Source organism: Pteropus medius, unplaced genomic scaffold (assembly GCF_902729225.1).
Source record: "Pteropus medius unplaced genomic scaffold, Ma_sr-lr_union100, whole genome shotgun sequence".
NCBI lineage: Eukaryota > Metazoa > Chordata > Mammalia > Chiroptera > Pteropodidae > Pteropus > Pteropus medius.
In genome coordinates, this window is record NW_024340698.1 from 6,228,704 (window position 1) to 6,254,365 (window position 25,662).

The window sequence follows — 25,662 nt, forward strand, 5'->3', positions numbered from 1 at the left end:
TAATAGTACAGTATTCATGCATGTAATTTATAAACATACACATTGATATATGCTCGAACACTTTCTACTGAGTACGGTAAGGTGTGTGTGATGGGGGGCAGAATGGTAACCTTTCAGCAGGAACTCACTACCTCACAATGCTGTTTCAACATTCCTTCCTATAATGACTCAGAAGTTATAGGTTTCCAGATAAGTCCAGCAGGTAAGTCCCCATGGAGTGGGAATAATGGGGGAATGAGAGTAGTTAGACAAAATCAGAATCCTGGTGAGTGGTGGACAGTGTATGTGAAAAAACATTTGTGTAAGTTGTTTTAGGAGCAAGCTCAGGGATTTTTGTCTTTTTATAGATAACAGAACTGTCTCCTCAGGACCTAGTTTACTAACTGTCTTCCTGGGAGTGGTGTGCATTGCAGCTCTGATGCTTCCTACACTGGGGGATGTGGAATCGCTGGTACCTCTCTACCTCCACTTAAGTGTGAATCAAAAATTAGTGGCTGCTTATATCTTAGGTAAGTGTTTTAAAGATACATTTGGGGCATATTTGTAGGCAATTTTTATGGCTTGGAGGTGGTAGTGGTGGTCTTATGTGTATATAGGGGTGATGGTGGTAGTAGATTGATTTTTTTAGAAAAACATAAAAGATTGCTTTAAAAGCATGTTGAGGTAAAGTATATTTTAAGATTTAATTTTTGGCTCACATTTACTTCCTTTCAGCTTATTTATCCTAGTACTTAATACTGTATATATTCAATTATTTTCCTTTTGCAGACTTACAGTGGTATAAAACGTGTAAAATACATATATTCCATGATACAACATTTCTACTTCTAGGAATTGATCCTAGGAAAACAGACAAAGTAAATTCAGTCATAAAGATGAACAATGAAGCCTTGTTTAATATTGTGAACTTTCTCTTTAAAGAAGTTCTCTTGTTTCCTGTTAAGTCATTCTTGTAGTCATCCTGACTTGGAATCTTAATCAGTTTAACTGAACAAAAATTTATTCATGTAAATGGAAATATGAGATCACTATCCTTAATTCTCTTGCTCAGATTTAGATCTGCAAGAATTTTTCGAGAGCCTACTATGTGTCAGATACTGGGTTCTATGTTCTTAGATATGACTATTAGAGAAAATACTTGATACTCTATCAGCTCTGACTGGCCTCAAACACCCTTCTGACCTAGTCTTTGAGTTTTGTTATTTTCCAAAAAGGAAACTTGCTTCATATTTTCTGGAGCTCAGGTTTAATGATGTTGAATGCTTTGTAAATTTAATAAACGCAGTTCAGAAGTTTCAGGAAAAAAATTTATTTATGTGTCAAGGATTAGTATTCTGGCGATGAACGACTCTTTCCTCATAGTCTTCTCTCACCTCTCCTGAGATGCCAACTCTTTTCAGTATTCTCTCATTATTCTTGGCGCTCTTTCTCTTTCTCACTTCAAAATTGTCTTCTCAGTTGTCTCCCTACCTTCTGTCTCTTCTCTTCCTATTCCTATCCCCCGTTACTTTCTCCCTCAAACCATCAATCATATTGCTGTCAGATTGATTTCCATTCTGTTTTGGTTTTACGACCACTCCCTACTGAAAAACCTTCAACGCTTCCCCATAGTCCATGAATGAAGTATAATTCCATAGTTTAGCATTTAAGACTCTCCATACTCTGTTTCAGACCTCCCTGAGTTACTCTTGTCTAGCTGCTGCCCTACATAAGTCCTTGATTAGAGCCGTTAGATTACTTATTGATCCTCGAAAGCTCATCTAGAGTTCTAGTCCCACCTCCATGCCCTTGACCTTCCCTCACCTGAATGCCTGCCCATCTCATTGTTCAATATCTTTCCTGTCCATCTTTTAGACTGATTCCAACTTTATCTTTTAGAGTATCTTTTCTGACTGCCCCAGTCCCAGGTAATTATTCTCTATCTCTGTACTTTATCGCTCACGTTTTTTTAATACTCATTTAGGACTGAGTATATTATTAAATTTTTATGGTTTTATGTATGGAGTTTCTTCAAAGGAGACAAGCCAAGGAGGAATACTAATGCTTCTGCCCCTTTGTGGCCCTAGGGCCCTGGGATACAAATGGACCCGCATTGTTTTTGTTGATGAAGTCAACAAAATGGCATGTCTGCAATTATAGTGGATGTGACTGAGCAAAGTGGGAGGTATATTTGTTAAAAAAAATTAGCTATGGCCAGACATTAGTGAATTAAATCTATCCAGTGACTACCCATTGCTGTAAATGGATTTCTTCTGTATAGTATCAACTAAATTCAAATTGACTTTGAGTTCTTGGTAGAGTGTTTGCCTATGTGCCATTTTTTATTTGCTCATTGAGGGCTAAACAATTGCTCATTGAATGGAAGATTTTATAAAATGCATGTCTTTAACTGTTCTCCCTTTTTTTCCCCTTTCAGGTCTTATCACAATGGCTATACTTAGAACATGAGCAAGGAACTCAATTGACTTCTCAAGTAAATTTACCTTGAAAATATGAATGTGGACTGCCTTTTATCTCTATCTCACTCCATTAACATGCTATAAACTATTGAATGATTTACAATAATTATAAATGTATAATATATATTTTAAATTACTCTATAGTTTTATTCAAAGAACTCTAGTACATTATGTTACAGACAGCAGGATGCTCCTGAGTGACACCTAAAAAATTATTTGAAGAAATTCTTTTTATATCTAAATCTATTGTGCAAAAGGCTTTAAAGCACTTGTTATTTTCTCATCTTTTTTCTAATTTACTTTAATTGTTAAGGTCACATGTTCTTCAAAGTTAAAGGCTTAAAAGAGCAAACTGACCAGCATAAAAATTAAATTACATTTATTTCCTGGCTAGGAACATCAGCATTACTATGTAAATTATATTTTGTCCTCTATCATTATAAACAGTTGCCATGATGTTTATAAAAATGACTTGTACAGTTAATGTATAGAGGGTTTTTAAAAAAGCACAAAGTACTAAGGAATCATGCTTATCCTAGAGCTCATAGAACACAGGACATATTTATTTCATCTTCTGAATCACAGAATAAACTGTGGTCCAGATACCAATTATGTGGGATTTTTTTTAAAACCTCATAAAAGTACGGTGACCTCTGTTTGGTCTAAGAATTCTAAAGGAGGGTAGGTATGTGTTTAGTTCGTTCACCCTGGCTTTACCTCTGGATAATGCTTTATGTTGATAGGAAGAAAAAATCACTTTATCTTTCTCCCCAGCCTCTTGCCTAACTGTAAGCGACTAGCCCAGATTGGGATTACCAGATGCCGGGTGGTTTATGTGAGATGATTTTTCACCTTTAAACCCTAAACCAAGTATAGAAAATCCTTGATATTTGTGTCTATTTTATAACAGTCACTGAAACATTTTTTAAGTTTGTATTTATTACTAAAACAACTTTATCAAAAAAGCCCCAAAGCACAAGTATTTACATTTCTTTATAGCCTCTTCTGATCTCTAACATATATATGCTGTTTTAACTGTTATTATCATAGTTAACTGCTCTTTTTTGATTTAGGATTTTTATCTGAGAGCACAATGCATTAAGAGTCTCTTGAAAATCATCTTTCAGATCTTTTTACAGAATGAACTTATGCACTGCTATTATAGTACTCTCAAGGAATATGTGTAAACACAAAATATTTGCCTGAGGTTGGTTTTTGCAAGAAACAGTACTTTGCTTCTAAACTAAAAGCTTTTACATATACTCTTTCCTAGAAAATCCTCATTGTTTAACCATTTGGGGAGCATAAATCATTAAACAGATCATGTCTGTACATTGTGTAGTGACTAAAAAGCACATAAATGTTAATGTAATCTATTTTGAACTTTATAAAAAACCCTTATGTTTGGAGGCTATCTTTGTTTCTCTGTCCATCTCAAGTCCTGTGTATGTGTGTATGCAAGTGCACACATGTGTGTGTATGAGCACATTGTAAAGAAAAATTACTTTAAAAAAATAAAAGAAAATGGAGACCCAAGTTTCACATTGACTTATACTTTTTATTTGGGTTACCTACCTCTCACAGTTTTAGCTCTCCTAATTCCTAAACCTGTCTCCTATTCCTGTGAGTTAAATAGGAAAAATAAGTGAAATATGTGAGCTAAACTGTCTTAAGTTTCTTAATTTACTAAGGGAGTTAATTTTTTAAAAAATATTATTGAATAAGTAACAGTTACATGCTTCAAAAATCAAAAACTATAAAAAGGTATACAGTGAAAAATTACTCCTCTCCATCCCTGTCTTCCCCATTCCCTGTCCACTCAGCCCCTTACAAGTGACCACTTTTATTAGTTTAAATATGCTTCTATTGTTTCTATTTTTTATCCAAACACATACATGCAGGTATCCCCTGCTTTTTTGAAAGTTTGCTTTACACTTCTTCACTTTTAAGAAAAACTTACTTAGTACCTGTTTTCCCTAACTGAAAGGAATCTGGAGGATTTCTGCTTTTATGAAAAAAGGCAAAAAGTAAAAATAGCATTCTTTTACAGCACTTACCCTGAACAGCAAGAGTGGGCCCACTAAGCTCCTTCCCCTGGAACCACACTTATCATGTCAGCATCAATCGTCATAGCTTTGAACTGTGTCTGTGAGCATGTGTGCTTTAATCTTGCATCCCTTAGCAAGATGTGGTCTAAGGTAATTGCTTCTTTGCTTTACATCATTTCAGCTTATGAAAGGTTTCATAGGGATGCAATTCCTTATAAAAGCATAAAAATAAGAATACTTTAGGATAGTGGGGGAAATCTTATTTTTATGCTTTTACATAAAAATGGTAACATGTTCTATACACTATACTGCACCCAGCCTTTTTTTTTTTTTTTTTTGCTTAACACTATATCTAGGAAAACGTTTTTATATCAGTAATTAGAGTATCTTCATTCTTTTTATTATGGCTGTATAGTATTTTCTTACATGGCATGTAGCATAATTCATTTTACCAATTCCTTCCTGACCAGTTCTATCAACAATGCATGAGAGTGTTCTTCCACAGTCTCATCAGCCATGTGTTTTGCCAATCTGGTAGATGAGAAATGGAATCTCAGTATAGTTTTAATTTTTATTAATTTGTAAGTGAGGTTGAGTATCTTTTCACAGAGTTATTTATTCATATCCTTTGTCCCCCACCCCCTGCTTTCTGGTGAGTGGGTGGTTTTTATTCTTATTGACTTATAGGAGCTGCTGATGATATGAGTTGCAAATATTTCTTTTCCGTTTATCATTTTTTCTTGACTTATGGTATCATTAGCATGTAACATTTATTCTGAGGTAGTTGAATTTATTAATCTTTTATGGCTTCTGAGTTTTGAATCATAGGTAGAAACTCTACCCCACTCCAAGATCACAAGTCATAGATACATATGTACACACAAACACCAGTTAGGAGATTTAATGATACAATAGCAAAAGCTAAACCAAAAGAAACATAAGTTTAAACTTTAAAAAGTTCCCAAACCTTTAAATTATAAGATACTCCTCATAAACACAAAACTATACTTGAACAAATAGAAAGAATCTGGGATGTTCTTGGGTATGGGTATTCTTGACATCATAAATATTTCTCTTTTTCTAAGTTAAATAAATTTAACATAATTTTAATAAGAATTCCAAGAGGTTTTGGTATCTTTTTTTTTTTTTTACCTAGACAAGTTGATTCTAGAATTCATATGGAGAAATAGGCATAGCTAGGAAAACTCTTCAAAAGAGTAAAGGGAGAACTTTTCCCAGAAATTAAAACATTTATATAACTCCAGTAATTCCAACACTGTGGCACTGGCCTATGAATAGACCAATGGAAAATAATTGGAAGTACAGAAATGGACTCAAATACATCCAGGAATTTAGTATATGATAGAAGTGTCATTTCAAAACAGTAGAGAAAAAAAATATACTTGTCAATAAATAGCATGAAAACAACTGGATAGCAATCTAGATAAAAAATGAAGTTGGATCGATGCATTCCACCAGGATCAATACCAAATGGATCAAAATGTTTAATGTAAAAAAATGAAACCATAAAGGTGCTAGACAATATGGGATAATGAATTCTTTTATACATTCGGAAGAGGTTAATTCTTGATGACTCAGTAGCAATATTTCATATCAAGGACTAAATTCGTAACTGATGTCTCCCCTCGGTAGTTGTTTTCCTCCCCTCCTTAGTGTAATTTCTCAGTTTTGTAAAAAGGACCCCCACAAAAATTAATTTCCAAAGTAGATTCCAAGAATCTTCCTATTAGAGATTACTTAATTCAACTCACTTAAGTCTTCCCTTTAATTCAAACTGTGTTGCATTTTGACAGGCTGTAATCATTGAGAACTAGGTGCCTGGCAAGTGATCATACACTGTGTGTCTGCAGTGTCTGGATTTACAGCCCACATTTGAGTGTGTGGTGGCATGGGGGAAGGGCAGAAAAGAAAATGAACCACAAGCAGCCCTTGATCCAATTCTGTGCTGAAGTGTGTGGCATACTCCACAAATGCAGTTGGGGGGACCTGAGCTGGCTGTTGAAGGGTGGGCTTGATTCATAAATGAAAGGAGTTGGTTTCACAAGAAAAGGCAAGGATGAGTGTGCCACAAGGTAAAGGGAGTTGTTTTGAAAGTTTCCAGGGAGATATTTGACTATGATGTGTGTGCCATTATTACCCATCTACCATGGAGAAAACTTTTTCCTGCCATGATTAAAAGGGCCGAACATAGGGTAGTGAAGAAGGAACCAAGCTTACTAAGGGGCCACAGGTATTACAAAGTTTAATCCAGGGAGAAGATAAAGAAGTAGTTGTCATCGTGAAAACAAATATGATTCATTCTAAAAAGCAGTTAGCAAACAGGAAACGCACAGCAAGAGCTATGGCAATAGCTGTAATTATCTGTCACTGCAGGTGTTTCTGCCACCTCAAAATCGTTAGGCCTGCACAATTCTGCCACCCTAGTTCACCTCAAAAAGAGTTGTATAAAGTCTGCATGTAAAGCTTCAGGTTTCTAGAAAGGATTCTGGAAACGAATGTCTCCTAGATATTTTCATTCACCAAACAACTGAGTGGAAAAACTATATAGTAGCTACACAGGAGACACCTATAGGGTTTCAACATGAACACAGAAATAGAACGCTGAGGTTTCAAAACTTTGCTATTATGAAAGAGATTGAAGATTTCAAGTAGCACCTAAAGCCCTGACATTTTAAAAGGAACGATTTAAAATAGATCTAAAAAAACATTGGAGAGGGCCCTGGGACTGGGACCATGTAGCTACACTAGAAGATTCCCCACAGAGCCTAGCTTTATTATCCCAGTAGCAGAATTTCAAGTTAGTGATTATTTCATTAGGAAAATATTTGCTACACCTATAATCTGGAAGTGATAAACAACATACCAGAGCAGAACATTACTCTTAGGGATTAAATACTAAACAAAATGACAAAGAGTTGACTCACCCATTGAGATGAGGTCTTGTCCATCAAAGGCCCTTTAAGTAAGTGATAGGCAGAAAAAAGAGGAATGAATTAGGACAATGGTTTGGAGAGGCTTTATCTGACCAAGAAAGCAAGGAATTACAAACAGACCTAACTCAAGCTGGCTGTTTCCTACATTTTGTTCATTTAGTTTCTCTCTGATTTGCCTGTCAAAAGATGTCCAAAAATTTAAAATGACATGTGCCCTGAGCTGTGTCAGCTTAGTACCTAATAAAAACTGGGTCCAGTTCAAGGAAGATGATGATAGGAAACGTCCAGCTTATTAAATGCATTTCCCAATTAGCTGGGCGATTGCTTTGTGAATCACTGACTTAATGAACCCATAAACCAGGCAGTTTAGGATGTGATGCAGGTAGGTGGGGGAAAGCCCTGATTTAATAAATGAAATTATTTCATGAGGATGTAGACAGATTTTAGTCCACCAGGGTAGAGAAAAACAATGCAAAACCCATCTTGGCAAAATGAAGTGTGAGCTCTTAAGGGGAAAAAATGTGCTTAATGCTGGGATGGATGGATAAATTACTTTTGCACGATTATGTCATGGGAGGCAAGGTTAGGAATAGATTTATTTAGAGAATTGAAGTGAAAGTTCTCCTAATGAACATGCTTTTGGTGCTAATCATTGTACTAGGTAATCTGTATCTTTTGCTGTTCTCAGGCGGTTAGGAAACAGGTGTTTTCTGTGTGTGTGTGGCTGTGTGTGTGTGTGTGTGTGTGTGTGTTTTCTTGGTAAACTGTATTATTTAGAACAGTTTGGGATTCACAGCAAAACTGAGCAGAAAGTACAACTCAGAGATTACCCACCATGGCCAGTCTCAATGAGACATTTTGCAAAGGCAATGGAAACCTAGCTATAGGAAGATTGGTATTACTTTGGTGGAAAAAGGGTTTCTTCCAAGTAATTTTTAAGTGAGTGGTTGGATTATTTTGGGGTGACCATGTATTAAGCACTAACTGTGCTAGCACTTTGCAATTGATATCTAGACCCTTGTGACTCCAAGTGTGGCCTGTGGACCAACAACATGGGCACCACTTTTTGGTAATGAAGACTCTCTGGCCCTACCCCAGACCTACTGAATTAGGGTCAGCAGTTTAACAAGATCCCCAGAACATCTGTATGGGCATTAAAAGTTATGAAGCACTGACTGCCTGGCCAAAAGTAGACACTTAAAATAGGCTAACAATCCTGCAACACCTCAAGGCAGATATTATCATGCCCAATTTATAGATGAGAAAACTAAGCTCAAAGATATTATCTAGCCTTTCCAAGGTCTCACAGCTAATAAATTTACGTCTGTCTAGCTTCAGAGTTTATGATGTTACCATTTACAGCATGCTGTCTCCAAAATAGGGAGTCCACTTTTGGGGCAACTCAGTAAAAAAAGAAAAGGAGATAGTATATGTTTACACAACACAAAACAACTAGTCATCTTGATGACAACAGAAAATCAAACCGCTCTCAAGCAAGAAATCACTTGCTCCACTGAAAGACCTTCCCACTTTTTAACCAGTTAATATGGCATTAATGTAGGGAGAAGGCAAGAGAATTAAAATGTGAATCAAGGTACTTTCAGAGACTGCAGTGTGCTGATTAGCCCTGAGGCCAGGCCAGGAGGACTCCTGTAGAACAAAGGAAGATTTCTGCTGGGATTGCTAACAACCCATTCCCCACATCTGTGAAGAGGAAACAGGAAAAACAGAGTCTTTAAGTGGCGCCCTACACAAATAAAGTCATTCATTCCCTATGGCTAAAACCATGGGGAACCTATGGATTAAAGTCTGGAAACTGCCAACAGGCCTTTCACGCTACATATTCTTACCTTTTCATACTACATACTCTTCCCCTTCCTCACTGCGTGTCCACATCAAAGGAAATGGGTTAACAAAGTCTTAAACTATAATTTACAGGAACTAAAGAATGATACATAAACTGAATTCCCTGAACACTCAGGGTCCCTCTCAGTGTCTGCCTCTGAGAGGAGACCACACTCTGTGGAGTGTTACCCTTTTCCTAAAAAAACTTTCCTTTTGACTCTAACTTTGGTGTGTGTGTTGAATTCTTTCTATACTCCCCACCAAAGGACCCTCTTCTTCTCTCGGTACGGAGCTTGGTCTCCCCACCAACTTGGGGTAATTTGCCCTATCCTGCATAAATATCATGTAGTCAGCTAAATATTTCGATAGTCGAAACAAACAGCCCCCCAAAAAACACCGAAAACTGGAACAGTATCGCTTCTTAACAGTGACTGTTGACCCAAATATGAACCAAACTGCAAACCACAAGCTTTCCCAGAACAAAAAGATTAGCTGTAAACCAAAATAACTGGTAAATGAATTTTAAAAAAAATCAGACCAGTTTGACAATATATAGGCAGGAAGGGTAGGTAGTTTGCTATTTCACTTTCCAATCACCTGTGAGCCTTAAATGGCTGAGAACTGCTGAGCAATGCAATAGGCCCTTTTGTTTTCTGGATAGGTTTTTGGAAGGAATATTACAGGGAAAGGTAGAAAAATCATAATTCCTTGAGCATACCCCCAGTTTAGCAGGAACTCATTAGATCTCAGGAACTTCTCCCCTCTAATCCTGGGAGATTAAGCCATTTCCTTCTCTTTCTGCTGCCCTAATGACCCTGGGGACCTGCATTAATGGATCAGCATGGTTCTTTGGTTTTGCAATGAGCTGATTTGATGATTAATTGCTTCTAGCAGAAATCTGATGAAGTGCTCAACTCAAAGCCCCAGGGATCCAGTTCAGGACAATCTGCCCTCACGGCCAGGTGAAAAGGCATGCAAACTGGCTTGTGATAGGCCCCTGTAGGGGTTATAACTGACTTTCTACTTTACAATGAAATGACTTGGACACGACTTGCTGTTGTGAACCTAATCCTACTGAAAAGTAGTAAACTTACTGGCTCAACAAAGCTAATTGTCTTTATGCATGAAATCAAATTCCTAATGCACTTCTCTGCCTTAAAAGAACTATTTGGATCACTTTATCCCTCGTTCTTTTTTTTTAATCTCACATTATAACGATGACAACAGAAAAATTCTGAGATGTTCTGAATTAAATTACAGTGGCTGGAGAGTAAGAAACACAGGAATACTTAAGCAGTTAATAGTCGTGGCTCAACTAACAAGACTGTTCACATTCTTGAATGTGTGTTTAAGCTTCTAATAAACCTCCAGGTGTCTATTAGCCGACCACTAGATGCCACCACATCCTGCATATGCACAATATTCAAGACCATCGCCTGCAACCAATCGAAAGTAGTAAATTTTTCTTCCTTAAGGACTGTTCACTTACGATAGAACTGCCGCCGCTTTACCTTTCCCCATTCCCCTTACCTGTAGCCAATGTAAATTCTTTCAAAACAAGTGATATCATTTCTTTCCCAAAACATAATGTATAAAATTGCCTGGGACAGTGGAAATGTTGACTCTCTACCTGGTGCTGCTGCTGTTTTAGATTTCATGCCCCAGGACCTGGTCCTTTTCTGCCTAGCATATGGCTCAATAAACCCTTCCTTTTAAAAAAGCTTTCAGCTGTGGAAGTTAAGTTTTTTAACATGGACTTTATATTATGGCCAACCTCGCCCTCATGCTAAAAAATATGGTGAACAATACTAAGAACTGAGTCAAAATAGGCCAAAAAAAGGCCATCTAATGTAAAATGGATAACATTTTAAGAGTTAAAGAATGTTTTTCTAAACATTGAAGAATATTTTAAAACAGTACTTTTAATACTGTATTTGAATGTTTTAATCACCCTATTTTCCCTCTGAAACTTTTATAAGGACTTTTTCCACTTACCATAGGTTGAAGAAAAAGTACAAGAGTAGCCACAAAATTATCCCCTAAAAAAACACAAGACAGCTGATAACATCTCAGGATTATTATATCAGTTGAAAATATCTTTTCACTTTGGAAATTACAAATTACACCTGTGGGTTATTTGGTGAGGGAGGAAATGCTGAGACATGAGTAGCTGCATTCATCATGCATATTGAAGGCTGTGGGTTGTAAGCTGTGATGTGGACTCAGCAATGTCACTTGGATTGGGTCACATAGCTAGCTGCATTCTCCTTTTCCCTCCCTCACTGCTCATTATTCTCTGTCACCTAAGGGGAAGTGATGTGTATTCTGGAAGGCAGGGACCCCTACTCAGAAAGTAGGAAGCTGGGACACTATTGCACTGACTTCAAGTAGAAAGAGGACAAGCATTAGACTGCAGTGTCTCTTGGCGCAAAGTCAGATACCTGCCCCACCTCTGCCTCTGGGGCTGGCTGTGGAGGGAACCATTAGTTTGAATTCATTTCTTCTAAAGGACATACCCCATTGGGTCTGAGTCTGGATTTGTGTATGTGCTGCTGTCCAGTTGAGGAGAGTACGGTGCTCTTTGTGAAGAGCCAGTTAATTTCATGCAAAGTGGAAAGATTTCAAAGCAGTCCAGGGGAGAAAAAATGGGGGATCCAAATTAATTCTTGCCACGAAACCCCACATGGCTTCACTTCTGCTAGCCCCTTCTGGTCTGAGCATGACTTTGATTCATTATCTTCTAATGTTCTGGGCTGCAAAGTGCCCTGTCAAAGCTCTCTTACCCACAAGGGAGTCCTGGGAGTTGGGCTCCAGTTCAGATTATCTCAAGGAATGACCCTTGCAGATATGTAGATAACACAGTCACAATCAGCTAAGGAAGTAAATACCACACATGAACCACTTACATTCGAAAGTCCCCAAATGCTGAAGGTCAGACTATTTGTAGTTAAGGAAGGAATTTCTGGAATTTTCCGTGAGTCTTCCAGGTTTCTCATTCCTCTCATTAGGTAAATGGAATGGAAAAGGGAGATACTTGTTTGGGACAGAACAATGCGTGGTGGGAAAATCAACATGTGAGAGGGCATTTCGTAATATTCAATATAAAGGTAAGAGTTTTTTTTCCAAATTATTGAATACATGTATGGAAGAAAACAATGTCCTTACCCTAAATTTTTTTATGTCAAATACCTCAACACTCCTAAAATTCTGGAGAAGGTTCTGGTTTGTGGTAGGGGCTAGATGGACACTTACAAGAGATGTTGTAGAGGGAATTTGGGCAGGGCCAGAAGATTGGGTTGGGCAATTTACTCCTTTGAGCCTGAGATTCTGTGAAAACTAGAGGTTCCAATCCATTTTTTTAAGGTAACTCGACTTTTTAAAGTACAAAATTATAGAGATGGAGAAAAAATTAATGGTTACCAGAGGTTAGGGATGGTGGGAGGGTGTGGGATAGGTGTAACTATAAAGGGAGGGATACACCAGGGAGATCTTTGTAGTGATGGAATAGTTTTGTATCGTGAGTATGGTGGTGGTTCCACGAATTTATATATGTAATAAAATGGCATAGAACTATATACATACATTGTACCTATGTCAGTTTTTTGGCCTCTATATGCTACTATAATTATGTGCGATGTAGTCATTGGGGGAGACTGGGCGAAGGGCTACTTCCTATAAATCTATAATTATTTTAAAATAAAAAGTTAAAAAAAAATCTCAAGCACCATCCTGAATTACTTTTAAGTGCTCCACAAAACCCTTTATTTATCCAATTATTTTCCTTTGAGAGAACCCTACCCCCACCTCCCTAACCCAACATACCATAATGCTATGAAATGAACTACAGACTTAAGAAGGAAGTTTTCCTTTTCCCTCTTAATTTCTTCATTGGGGAAAAAAAGAGAATGCATGTGCTCTCCTTTTACTTTATTCTACAGATCTGCTGTTTTGAATGGAGATACTTGATTGGTAATGCCTTGAGCAGACTGGGAAGGTTCTATATCTGACTAAAGCAGTTCTTCTCACTGTTAAGGAAAAAAGGAAAAACATGTTAAATTCCTTTCATGCCTTAGATTGAATAGAAGCATAAGGGTAGGAAGGAGGGAAAGGGCAGGACAGGAGGGTGTGGGGTCTTGTGGTTCTGAAATAAGAGGCACCAGGCTACTGCATGAAGCAGAGAGGCTCCTTTCAGCTCAGAGGGAGCTGTGCTTCTGGGGTTGAGAAACATGGAGAAATTGCCCCAGAAGATCAGGCACTTGGAAAAATAATTCAGCTAGCTTCAGAGAGGGAGGAAGTTTGCATTGCATGTGAAAATGTGTACCAACTTCCCCTCCCCACCTCCCCAAATACATCAGAAGAGCCGACAGGGCCTAAGCCCTTCAGTGAGAACAGGCAGTTGTAACAGGCAGGTTATAAAGGAATTTGGGATGGAAGCACTGTCACAGGCTATCAGCTTCCTGACACTATCACCCAGAGGCCCCATCTTGGCCTTTGTAGATTCCATGCATCTCACTGAAATTTCTTCAGTACATCTCATCTAGCCCATGCAACCAAGCACTGGACTGTAAGCTCTCATATTCTCTAATTTTGAGTTGCAGGGCCCTGTGTTCAAATCCTAGTTCTACCACTTACTAGCTATGTGATCTTAGGCAAGTTGTCTTAAAGTTTCTGCTCTTCAGTTTGCTCATATGTGAAACGGGAGTAATACCTGCCTTACACGGTTTGTAAAGTGTCTGGCACCTAACAGGTGCTTAGCAAAAGTTACCCTTCTCTTTGTCCACTGTTTCCCCTGTGAATGCCACATCACTCACTAGACTGTAAGCTCCTTGAGAGAGCTTCTTTCTGTTCTTTTTGCCACAGTACCTAGCAGAGGGCTGGGCAATCAGCATGTTGTAAGTCCTTGTTGGCTAGGCTAACTGGAGCTTTCTTGGCTGCCTCAGTGATGTTATGAAGACCCAGAAATGGGCATAAGAGAACATCAATATTCCATTTCAAATATAGGAAATTACTTCCTTGCTACACTGTTATAATAACACTGTCCATGTGATAAGGCCTGTTTTTCATACAAATATAATTTTAGACAAATATTATGTAGCTCAAGTAAAACTAAAGTCAATGGTTTAAGTACTTTGACAAAATGGTTTCTTAATCAATTTATCAGATGTACAGCAGGAAAAAAATCACTTACAGACTGATATGCTCATTACCACAGAATTCAGAAGGTTATCAAATATAGCAAAAGAATCTGAAATCAACCCGCTCACATCTATACTCCAGTCATTGTCTTGAGACCATACCTCAGTCTACAGTCATTTGTAAGGTACAGTGGAAAGAGTAATGGATCATGAAATGAAGACCAGAGCTACAGTAGTCCCAGATTTAGTCATTCATTTACTCATTCAGCCAACAAAAATTTACTAAGCACCTACCACAGGTCTAGGTTCTATGCTTCACAGACATGAATCTGCTCTGCACGGAACTTCCTGTCAGTAGGTGTGTGACCTGTGGGAAGTCATTTCACCTCTCTGGCTCTCATGCTCCCCATCTGTCAAATAGTGACAAATCTATTTATATCATAATTATGAAAATTCTGTGAGGAATACAGGGGCCAGAGCCTTACAGACTGTGGATTGTTCTCTATTATGTTCCGCTATGCAATGGTTACACGAATACCTTGTGATCATTTGAAAATTATGTCCAAAGTCTATTCCAAGGGAGATGAGCATGATCTGCCTACTTCATTTTCCTTCTTTACATATTGGCAAGACAACCGAGATGGGAGTGAGCAGGAGGGCCAGAGGGCTCTGTTACACTGGGCTGAAGTACTATAGCAAATGGCACCCCGCTCTGTGTTCTCTAATGAGCTGGATTTCAGATATAGTTCTTGTTATAGGTTGAATCGGGTCCCCCAAATAAATATGTTGAAGTCCTAGCCCCAGGTACCTTGAATGTCATCTTATTTGGAAATAGGTTAAGATGAGGTCATTAGGGTGGGTCCTAATCCAATATGACTGATGTTCTTATAAGAGGGAAATTTGGACACGGACACAAACATAAGGAGTACACATACATATGCAGAGGGGGAAAGGCCATGTAAAGATGAAGGCAGAGATTGGAGTTATGCAACCACAAACCAAGGAAAACCTGGGGCTGGAAGAGGCAAGAAAGATCTTCCCCTAGAGACATCTGGAGGAGCATGGTCCTGCTACACCTTGATGTCAAACTCCTAGCTTCTGGAACTGTGACAGAATAAATTTCTTTTGTTTTAAGCCACCCAGTTGGTGGTAATTTGTTATGGCAGAACCTAGGAAACTAATACAGCTGTCAAACAGAAATAACCCCACTGTGTACTTCCCTCTACCTTCCATGTAGTCATGGTGCCCTTCCTTTTCTGTACATGAATCCACATAAAAGTGATGCCTTGATCCAATGTCTTAAAATGTGGGTCTCCAGAATGGCAATGGAGCTTGTGTGGAATACTGAATTCCACTTTATGTTTTTCAAATAAGTCAAAATAGAAGGCAAGAGTGTCCCACTTTCGTTACCCCTCTGCCCTCAAATTCGATGGAAAACAGTAAGAGCAGGCCAGACATGGGGCCTGCTGAGCGAACAGCTGCTGCTGCTATCCTTCAGCATGGAGACTATCTTGGGGAAGCCATGGATTCCATTTTGAGCTCTGATAAAGGCCAGCTGGGCTTGCAGGAGAACCGACCTCATCTAAGGTTTTCAAGCATTGCAAATTATCATTGTGCTTTAGAGCCAAGCTGCCAGCTTGTCTCTGCCTAGACACCACTCTTGCAGCCAACCAGAGACTGCTCTGCTAGTGAAGGAGGCAGCCCTTCTGTAGGACAAATGAGCAGTTCATTTAATCAATACATATGTATTATTTTGAAAATATGCTATTCAGCAACCACCATAGTAATAATTGATTCAGGCAAGAGTCATAAATGGATCCTAAAACTAGTGAGTGAAAGTTTTATGAGAAACATATTATTTACATAGTCTCGAAGTATCTTCCCATACATTAGTTATTAAGTACAAAATGAAAAATAGTATCTTTACAGTGGAAAGATCTGGCAGACATCATCTTAACTAAGTAATCAAAGTTAACATCACCAACAATTATCACGTGCCTTTACATATTTCACTCCTGCCAGAAATGCATAACCTCCCATCATGAGTACACTCAAACTCAAATTTGCCAAACTCAAACTGAGGGAAATTCTACAAAATAACCGGCATGTACTCTTCTAAAATGTTGATGTCATGAAAGACAAAGAAAGGTTGAGGACTGTTCCAGATTTAAGGAGACTTCAGAGAATTAAGAGAGATGACAACTAAATACAATCAATGTGTGATCCTAGACCAGAAAAAAAAATAACTATGAAAGACATTCCTGGTTGGGACAATTCACAAAATTTGAATATGACCTGTATATTATATAATAGTATGACTATATTGATGTTATTGTTTTTGAATTTGCTAGTTTTATTGTTTATAAAAGAGAAAGTCTTTGTTAGGAAACACACCTTAAACTATCAAAAGGCAAAGGGAAATGATGCCTGAAACTTCAAGTGTTTCAGAAAAAAAAGTGTGTGTGTGGAGAGAGAAAGAGAGAAGTGTAACAAGATGCTAACAGATGAATGTTGATAAAGCATATGTTAATGTTCTTTTTGCTATTTTTGTATAGAATTTTCTGTAAGTTGAAAGTATTTGAAATAAAAAAAATATATATATATTATTTTGAAGATTTAACCATGTCCCCAGTGCCATGCTAGTTGTGAGATATTCAAGGGAGAAGACATGGTCTCCATCCTTAATCCAAGGGTTCATAGCCTGGGGTGGGTGGCACAAATAAAGAGGCCAGTACAATTCAGTGTGATAAAGTATGCTGTGAGAGCACATAGGAGGTATGCTAAACTCAGACTTCCCAGGAGAATAGGGTCAGAGGAGGCACTTTACAGAGTTGGTAAAGGGGAAGCTTAAAGTTGGGAGAACTTTAATGTTTGGAGTGCTAGTGAGAAATGCAAACAGATCTGAACAATAGACTATGGGATAGAGATGATGCCTAGGCCTGTAGACAGTGAGAGGAAGGCACCTGCTTCCTGAGGATAGACAACAAGGCATGGGTAAACAGGTGTTGGTGGCCAGGCCAAAGTCACCATAGCCTCTAAGGTAACATAAGAAGTGCAGACATAAGCAAAGCAACTTGGCTGAAAGGTTGAACACAGGTGTGCCTACTGATGGCTTGGGATGAACTTTGTGGTGCTGTACACTGAATGTCCCAAAGACATCAGCCCCCAGATTGATTAATAAGTAACTGGAATAAAGGCATGACCCCAAATTAGTTAGGACTGCTAATAATAGATTGTGAGGTAGGAAGAGAACATCAAGTGATCATAAGAAACTAAAGAAGTGATTTTTCAAGGACAGAATGGGCTTTACCAGCAGTAAGGATAAGGTAGTACCCAATTAACACACAACAGGATGGGGAGAGATTGTTGTTAATAGGAAAATTCCTGAGAACAGTACTGGGTCCCATAATAAAGGGAAATCAGTGAGGCAGTACTGCTGTTTGAGAAGTCAATTGGGGAACGGGAATTTCCACTCAATTACGAGATACAAGAGCCAGGATGAAAAAGTACACAAATATTCCTAGCAAGGCCCTGGTGGGAGCTCATTTTTTTTTCCTTTCTTTAGAAACGTTTATATTATGTAAAATTTACATAAAATAATAAGAAGAGCATTAGCTTAAACCATGTGAAATCGCCAAAATGCAACCATTTTGACCTACTAAAATGGCAATTTCATGTTTCAAGTGAAAATGAACCCCCATATACCCATGGTTAATTGCATTTCATCCAAATTCTTACCCATCACCCCGGCAAATTGACTGGTTTGAAACAAATCATGATGGGAATTTTTGTTGTGCTTTTGTTTTATGATTTCATATTTATAAAAGAGATTCAAATTATATATACATATATGTGTAATATATATAATGTTTTAGTTCCTTCATTAAGTAAGTAATGTATTCGTATGGCTCAAAGTTTAAAAGGCATGTCGTGCTGTACACATTAAATATATACAATTTTTATTTGTGAATTATACTTTCATAAAGTAAAAAAAAAGGTACAAAACAAAAGGACAAGTGAAAAGTCACCTTCCATTCCCTGTCACCTAGCCAATATCTCTCCCTCCTCAGTGACAACCAATATTAGCAGTTTTTTATGTATCCTCCCGGAGATGTTTAATGCATAAGTTAGCAAGTAAATTGCAAACTAGTCACACTGATGGTAAGCACCTTGCTTCTTTCAGTTAACAAAATATTTTGGGGATTACTCCATATCAGCACATGAAGAACTTCCTCCTTTTTTCCAGCTACCTAGCATTCCATTTTTGAGCCATACTTTAATCAGATCACTATTGATGGACTTTTAGGCTGTTTCTAATCTGTTGCCATTACAGATAATGCTGCATTGTCTCACCTTACACATTCATCTTGCACAAAAGCAAGTAAGTGTATCTGAAGGAGAAACTCCTCAAAGCTGAATTGCTTGATGCAAGGGAACGTACATTTGTAATCATAATAGATATTGCCAAATTGCCCTCCATCAGGTAAGTTATTTTAATGCTGTCTTTGCCATTTTATCATGCATGGTTTCCTTGCTTCTCCTTTCCATTTACTTCCAGGGGACGGCTTCAACATACCAACTAAGAAATACCCCTCTGACTTCAGCCTCCTATGGGCCTCCCTCTACCACTCTCTGGGCCCTGTAGCCACCAGCCTGTCCTTCCCCCCAAAAGTCATCTATAGCCAGCTAGTTTCCTTTCCTCCTTTCAAGTCAGCCTCATGATCAGCCATTTTACCATGCTAGTGTTGACCCATGGACTTACTCCCCTGTGACCTTCTGCAGCACCTGCTCCGCCAATCTCCAGCCCTGTGAAAACCCCACTATCCATTCTCCTCACCCCCAACTACCAGGCTACTAACTATTGCTGGAGAAGGTCATGAAACTAACTGGCTCTGCTACAAAGCCAGGCCAGCTAGCCTCAGGGGGGGACCCAAGGGCTGAGAAGCAATCCTTTTATATATCTGTATTGAATTTCTCTTAGCAACTGTTCCAAATCCTCTCCCCACCCTCACCCCAATCCCTCAGTACAGGGCCTAGTTTTGGAATTCAAGGACAGGACACAGGTAATCAAACAGGAGCTCCCTCAATTCTTGCTTCTTTATTTTGCCCTTTCCTGCTTCACTGCATTGTTTGCCTGTGCCTGCTCATTCCCCACCCATCAGCCTCATAGGAACAAGATAACTTACTCCTCAAGATTGCCTCTTCTACCTGTGCCCTTGAAACTAAGGTTCACTTGGCCGCAGGACGCATCCTCTTTCCCTCTGGACAAGATCTTCCTCTCCGCTAGTTTTTTTCATCTTAGCCTAAAAACATTTCCCTCTGTGTCACTGTTCTACACTACCACTGAACTTTTAAAATTTAGTCATCTTTAAAATTACACAAGTAATTCATGCCTGCTGGCTTCACTTCCTCCTTCTAAGTCAGCTTCGAAATTGAAAAGTCAGAAAATAATAAGCAAAGAAAATAAAAACCACCCACAACCACACCATCCAACTGTTAATGTTTTGATGTATTCCTTTACAATCTTTTTATATGCACATATATACATTTGTATATCTATATGTACTTTTTCTTACAAAAATGGGTTGTAGTATACATACTTTTTTGTCATAATAATTTCAGACACCTTAGCTTTGCTGTATTAGTTGTCTGACCCTGGGTAAGTAAATTAACTTCCCTGAGTCCATTTTCTCTTGTGTAAAATGAGGACTATTTTAAGTAACTACCTCACAAGGCTGTTATGAGGATTAAATAAGATAAAAATATATAAAAACACTTATCACAGTGCCTGACACATAGCAAGTTGAATTAATGTTAGCTATTATGATCTTCCCACGTCAATAAATATAGCTGTACATAATAATTTAATGAGTTCTGTCACTGCTGTGTCTAATAGGAGTGACTAAAGCACTGCAGTGACTCATCAACACATATTCATTTGGCACATGAGCAAGTTTATCTGTGGGATAAACTCCTAAAAGCTGAATTGCTGGTTCAAAGCCTATGTGCATTTGTAATTTTGAAAGTGCCAAATGCCCTCCATCATTTTACCATGATTTTTCTAACTTACTCTTATTGATGGATATTAAGGCTATTTCAATTTTTTCACTGGTACAAACCCAGACTGAAGAACATTCTTACAACTAAATCTTTGCATAGATCCATGATTATTTATTCAGAGCAGAGGAAAGATTATGAGTAAATGCACAGATATGGGGGAACAAATGGTATGCATGGGAAACTGCTAGTATCAGTGACACAGAATGGAGAGAATGACAAGAGGTGAAGATGGAAAAGAAAATGGGACCAGATTGTGAAGGATTGTGAATGTCACGGTCATTCATTCAGTTAGGCACCAAATATTTAGTGATGACCTACAACAGACCAGGTACTATTTTAGGCACTTTGTTCACTTAGTGAACAAAAAGAACAACAACAACAAAAAATTCCTGCACTGTGGAAGCTTACATTCTAGCAAAGAGAAACAAACAATAAAAATAATAAGAAAATTATACAAAATGTTAGAAGGCGATAAGTCTTATAATAAAAAGAAAAAGTAGAGCAGGTTAAAGGGGATCAGGAGTGCTGGGAGTGGGGGGATATTATTAAAAATACTAATATTGTACAGTGCTATATAAAATAGAGTGGCCGCTTCATTATGGAGTTTGGACTTATTCTAGCAATGAGCAATCACTGAAGTAGGCATTCACTTATATCATCACCATGTTTGTCATATGCGCATATAATCTGATATTTGATACCTAATGATTTCCTTAAATCACCTTACCCTTCCCTACTTAAACTTATTTTCTTTTATTTATTTTTTTGTCAGAGAAAGTCTTTATTTCTCCTTCAATATATATTTTCTATGGTGACACTGGTTAACGAAATCCAGTGTTTTAGGTGTACAATTTAACAATAAGGCACATATATATTGCATTGTGTGTTCACTTCACATAGTTAGATTTCTTTCTGTCACCATATATTTGACCCCCTTTACCCTTCTACCTCCCTCCTCCTCCTTCCCCCATACCCTCTGGTAACCACTAGTCTATTGTCCATGTCTATGAGTTTGTTCTATTCATTTCTTGCTTTTAGATTTATATCCCACATATAAGCGATAGCATGTGGTTTTCTACTTATTCTGTCTGGCTTATTTCACTTAGCATGATTATTTTGAGGTCCATCCAGGTTGTCGCATGGTTGCTTCCATGTCCTGGCGCCATGAATAATGCTGCTATGAACATCGGTGTGTAAATATCTTTTTGGATATGAGTTTTCAAGTCTTTGGGGTAAATATTCTGTAGAGGTTGATGAATCATATGGAAGATCAATTCTTAGGTTTTTGAGGACCCTCCATACTGTTTTCCAACTTGCAGTCCCACCAGCAGTGTATGAGGGTTCCTTTTTCTCCGCGTCCTCTCCAACATTTGTTAAATTACTTGTCCTGTTGATGACAGCTATTCTAACAGGTGTGAGATTGTATCTCATTGTAGTTTTGATTTGCATTTCTCTAATATCTAGTGAAATTGAGCATCTTTTCATAGGTTTGTTGGCCATTTGGATGTCTTCTTGGGAGAAGTGTCCAGGTCCTCTAGCCATTTTTTGACTGGAGAGTTTGTTTTTTTTTGTTGTTATTGAGTCGCATGAGTTCTTTGTATATTTTGGATATTAGGCCCTTATCAGAGGCATTGCTTGCAAATATATTTTCCCATTCGGATGATTGTCTCTTTATCTTGTTGACAATTTCTTTTGCTGTGCAGAAGCTTTTTAGTTTGATGTAGTCCCATTCAGTTATTTTTGCTTTTACTTCCCTTGCCTTTGAGGTCAAAATCATAAGATGCTCTTTAAGTCCAAGGTCCTTGAGTTTAGTTCCTGTTTTCTTCTACGCATTTTATTGATTCTGGTCTTATATTCAGGTCCTTAATCCATTTTGAGTTAATTTTGGTGTGTGATGATAGACAACAGTCTAGCTTCATTGTTTTGCAGGTGGTTTTCCAGTTTTCCCAGCACCATTTATTGAAGAGGCTTTCCTTTCTCCACTATATGTTTTTGGCTTTTTTTGTCAAAAATTATTTGCCCACATAAATATGGGTTTACTTCTAGACTCTCAATTCTGCTCCATTGGTCCATGTGTCTGTTTTTCTGCCAATACCATGCTGTTTTGATTACTGTCGCTTTGTAGTATAATTTGAAGTCGGGCAGAGTGATGCCTCTAACTTTGTTCTTTTTTTCTCAGTATGGCTTTGGCAATTCGGGGGTCTTTTGTGCCTCCATACAAATCTGATGATTTTTTGTTCTACTTCTTTAAAAAAAAAATGCCGATGGGATTTTAATGGGGATTGAATTAAATCTGTGTAATGCTTCAGGTAATAAGGTCATTTTAACTATGTCAATTTTTCCCATCCAAGAACATGAATGTCTTTCTATTTCTTTGTATCTTCTTAAATTTATTTTAATAGGGTCTTGTAGTTTTCATTATATAAGTCCTTCATATGTTTCATTAGATTTATTCCTAGATTTTTTATTTTTTGTTGCAATTGCAAAAGGAATTATTTTTTCCACTTTTTTTCTGACAATTCATTATTAGAATATAGGAACGCTATTTGCTTATTGTTTCTAGTAGTGTTCTCGTGGAGTCATTAGGGTTCTCTATACAGAGAATCATGCCATCCTCAAATAGTGACAGTTTGACTTCTTCATTTCCTATTTGGATGTATTTTATATCTTTCTCTTGCCTGACTGCACTCGCTAGGACCTCCAGTGTTATATTGAATAACAGTGGTGACAGCAGACATCATTGTCTTCTTCCTGATCTTGGAAGGTTTTTAGTTTTCCACCATTAAGTATAATGTTGGCTAAGGGTTTGTCATAGATGGCCTTTATTATGTTAAGGTACTTTCCTTCTATACCGATTTTGTTAAATGTTTTGATTATAAATGGATGCTGTATCTTGTCGAAGGCTTTTTTTGCACCTATTGATAAGATCGCATGATTCTTATTTTTTAATATGTTTATGTGGCGTATCACATTAATCAATTTGCGTATGTCGAACTATCCCGTGCCTTTGGGATGAAGCCCACTTGATCGTGGTATATAATCTTTTTAATATGTTGCTGTATTTGGTTCACTAGTACCTTATTTAGGATTTTTTCATCTGTGGTCATGAGAGATATTGGTCTGTAGTTTTCTTTTTTGTGTTATCTGTACCAGGTTTTGGTATCAGGGTAATATTGGCCTCAGAAATGAGTTAGGAAGTATTGCCTCCTCTTTTATTTTCTGAAAGTTTGAGGAGAATAGGTATTAAATCTTTAAATATTTGGTAGAATTCACTGGTGAAGCCATCTGGTCCTAGACTTTTTTTGGTAGGTTTTTGATGATTGTTTCAATTTCCATACTACTGATCAGTCTATTTAGATTTTTCAGTTCTTTTTGATTCAGTCTAGGAAGGTTGTATTTTTCTAAGTACTGATCCATTTCTTCTACGTTATTAAATTTGGTGTTATATAATTTTTCATAGTATTCTTGTATGATCCTTTGTATTTCTGTGGTGTCTTGTCATCATTTCTTCTCTTTCATCCCTGATTTTGTTTATTTGTGTCCTTTCTCTTTTTTCTTTAGTTAGTCTAGCCAGTGGTTTGCCAATTTTATTAACCTTCTCAAAGAACCAGCTCTTTGTTGCATTTATTTTTTTCTACTGTTTTTCTTGCTGTTGTTGTTGTTTACAGTTTCATTTAATTTTGCTCTAATTTTGATCATTTCTTTCCTTCTGCTGACTTTAGGCTTCATTTGTTCTTCTTTTTCCAGTTTTTTAAGATGAAGCGTTAGGTTATTTGGGCTCGTTCTTGTTTTTGGAGATAGGCCTGTAATGGTATGAACTTTCTTCTAATGACTGCTTTTGCCATGTTGTATCCTTAAAGTTTTGATATGTCATACTGTCATTATCATTCATTTCTATGTATCTCTTGATCTCTCTTTTTATTTCTTTTTTGATCCAGTCATTCTTTAGTAGCATGTTGCTTAATCTCTATATATTTGTGGTTCTTCCCCCTTTCTTTTTACAATTGATCTCCAGCTTCAAAGGATTATAACCAGAGAATATGGTTGGTATGATTTCAACCCTCTTATATTTTGAAGCGATATCTGTGTCCCAGTATATGGTCAATCCTTGAGAATGTTCTGCGTGCACTAGAGAAGAATGTATAAGTAGCTGTTTTGGTATGAAAGGCTCTGTAAATGTCAATTATGTCCTGTTGTTGTAATGTGTCATTTAAGGATGTTATTCCTTTATTGATTTTCTGTTTAGATGATCTGTCCCTATCTGACAGTGGGTATTTAGATCCCCTACTATACAATAGCGTTGTGGTCTGTTTCTCCCTTTAGCTCTGTTAGTAATGCTTTATATATTTCGGGGCTCCCTGATTGGAAGCATAGATATTAATATGTGTTATGATTTCTTGCTGTATGATTCCCTTTATCATTATGAAGTGTCCCTCAGTATCTTTCTTTACATTTTTATTTTGAAGTCTATTTATCTGATATTAGTACCGCTACTCCCACTTTTCTCAGAATGCCATTTGCATGAAATATCATTTTCCACCCTTTCGCTTTGAGTCTATATTTGTCTTTGGAACTGAGATGTGTCTCCTGAAGATTTCTGTCTTCGATATCGCTGTTCCTTTCCTCCATTTGGTCGACCCTATTTCCCATTTGCTATTTCATTTTTCAACTTTTGCAGTGTGTTCTTCATCTCCAGAAGTGCTATTTGGTTCCTTTTGAGGGTTTCAATCTCCCTGCTCTGCTCATCTAGTTGTTTTCTCACTTCCTGAAATTGTTGATTTGAGTCGTTTTGGATTTCACTGAGTTTTTCCAGAAGTACCATCCCGAATTCTCTGTCATTTAAGTCGCATATTTCTATGTTTTTCAGCTTTTCTCTTTATTTCTGAGATGTCTTGTCACCTTGGTTACTCATGGTGTTTAATGGACTATTTCTGAGCCTGGGCATTAATGGAAGTGTATTCCGCTGTTTTTCCAGAAAGAAGATATCTTATATAAAGGTCTCTGTTTAGCCTGCTGCAAAGAAGGTGCTTTTCTTCTGGTTTCCAGTAGGTGGCGTCTAAGCTTCTTGGATCCCTGCTTTATATAAAGTCTTAATAACGCTTTTTAAATTTCTTGCATTTAATCATGCTTGCTACCCTCAGTTTCAGTTCCTGTCGGTGTT

At 37.6% G+C, this 25,662-nt stretch overlaps 1 protein-coding gene across 4 annotated transcripts in view; it reads left to right on the forward strand.

The window, feature by feature from the left end:
* MOSPD1 (motile sperm domain containing 1) overlaps window positions 1-4,001 on the forward strand; it is a 36,878-nt gene extending 32,877 nt beyond the window's left edge. For 3 of the 4 annotated variants that reach the window (XM_039875129.1, XM_039875138.1, XM_039875118.1), the window contains 2 exons: window positions 348-509; window positions 2,417-3,540. In XM_039875129.1, coding sequence (XP_039731063.1) covers window positions 348-509; window positions 2,417-2,448 — 194 coding nt within the window. In that variant the 3' untranslated portion in view covers window positions 2,449-3,540. Of the gene's footprint in view, window positions 1-347; window positions 510-2,416 lie in introns of all 4 variants that reach the window. The other variant, XM_039875146.1, reaches the window with a different exon arrangement.
* Window positions 4,002-25,662: the final 21,661 nt, after the last annotated feature.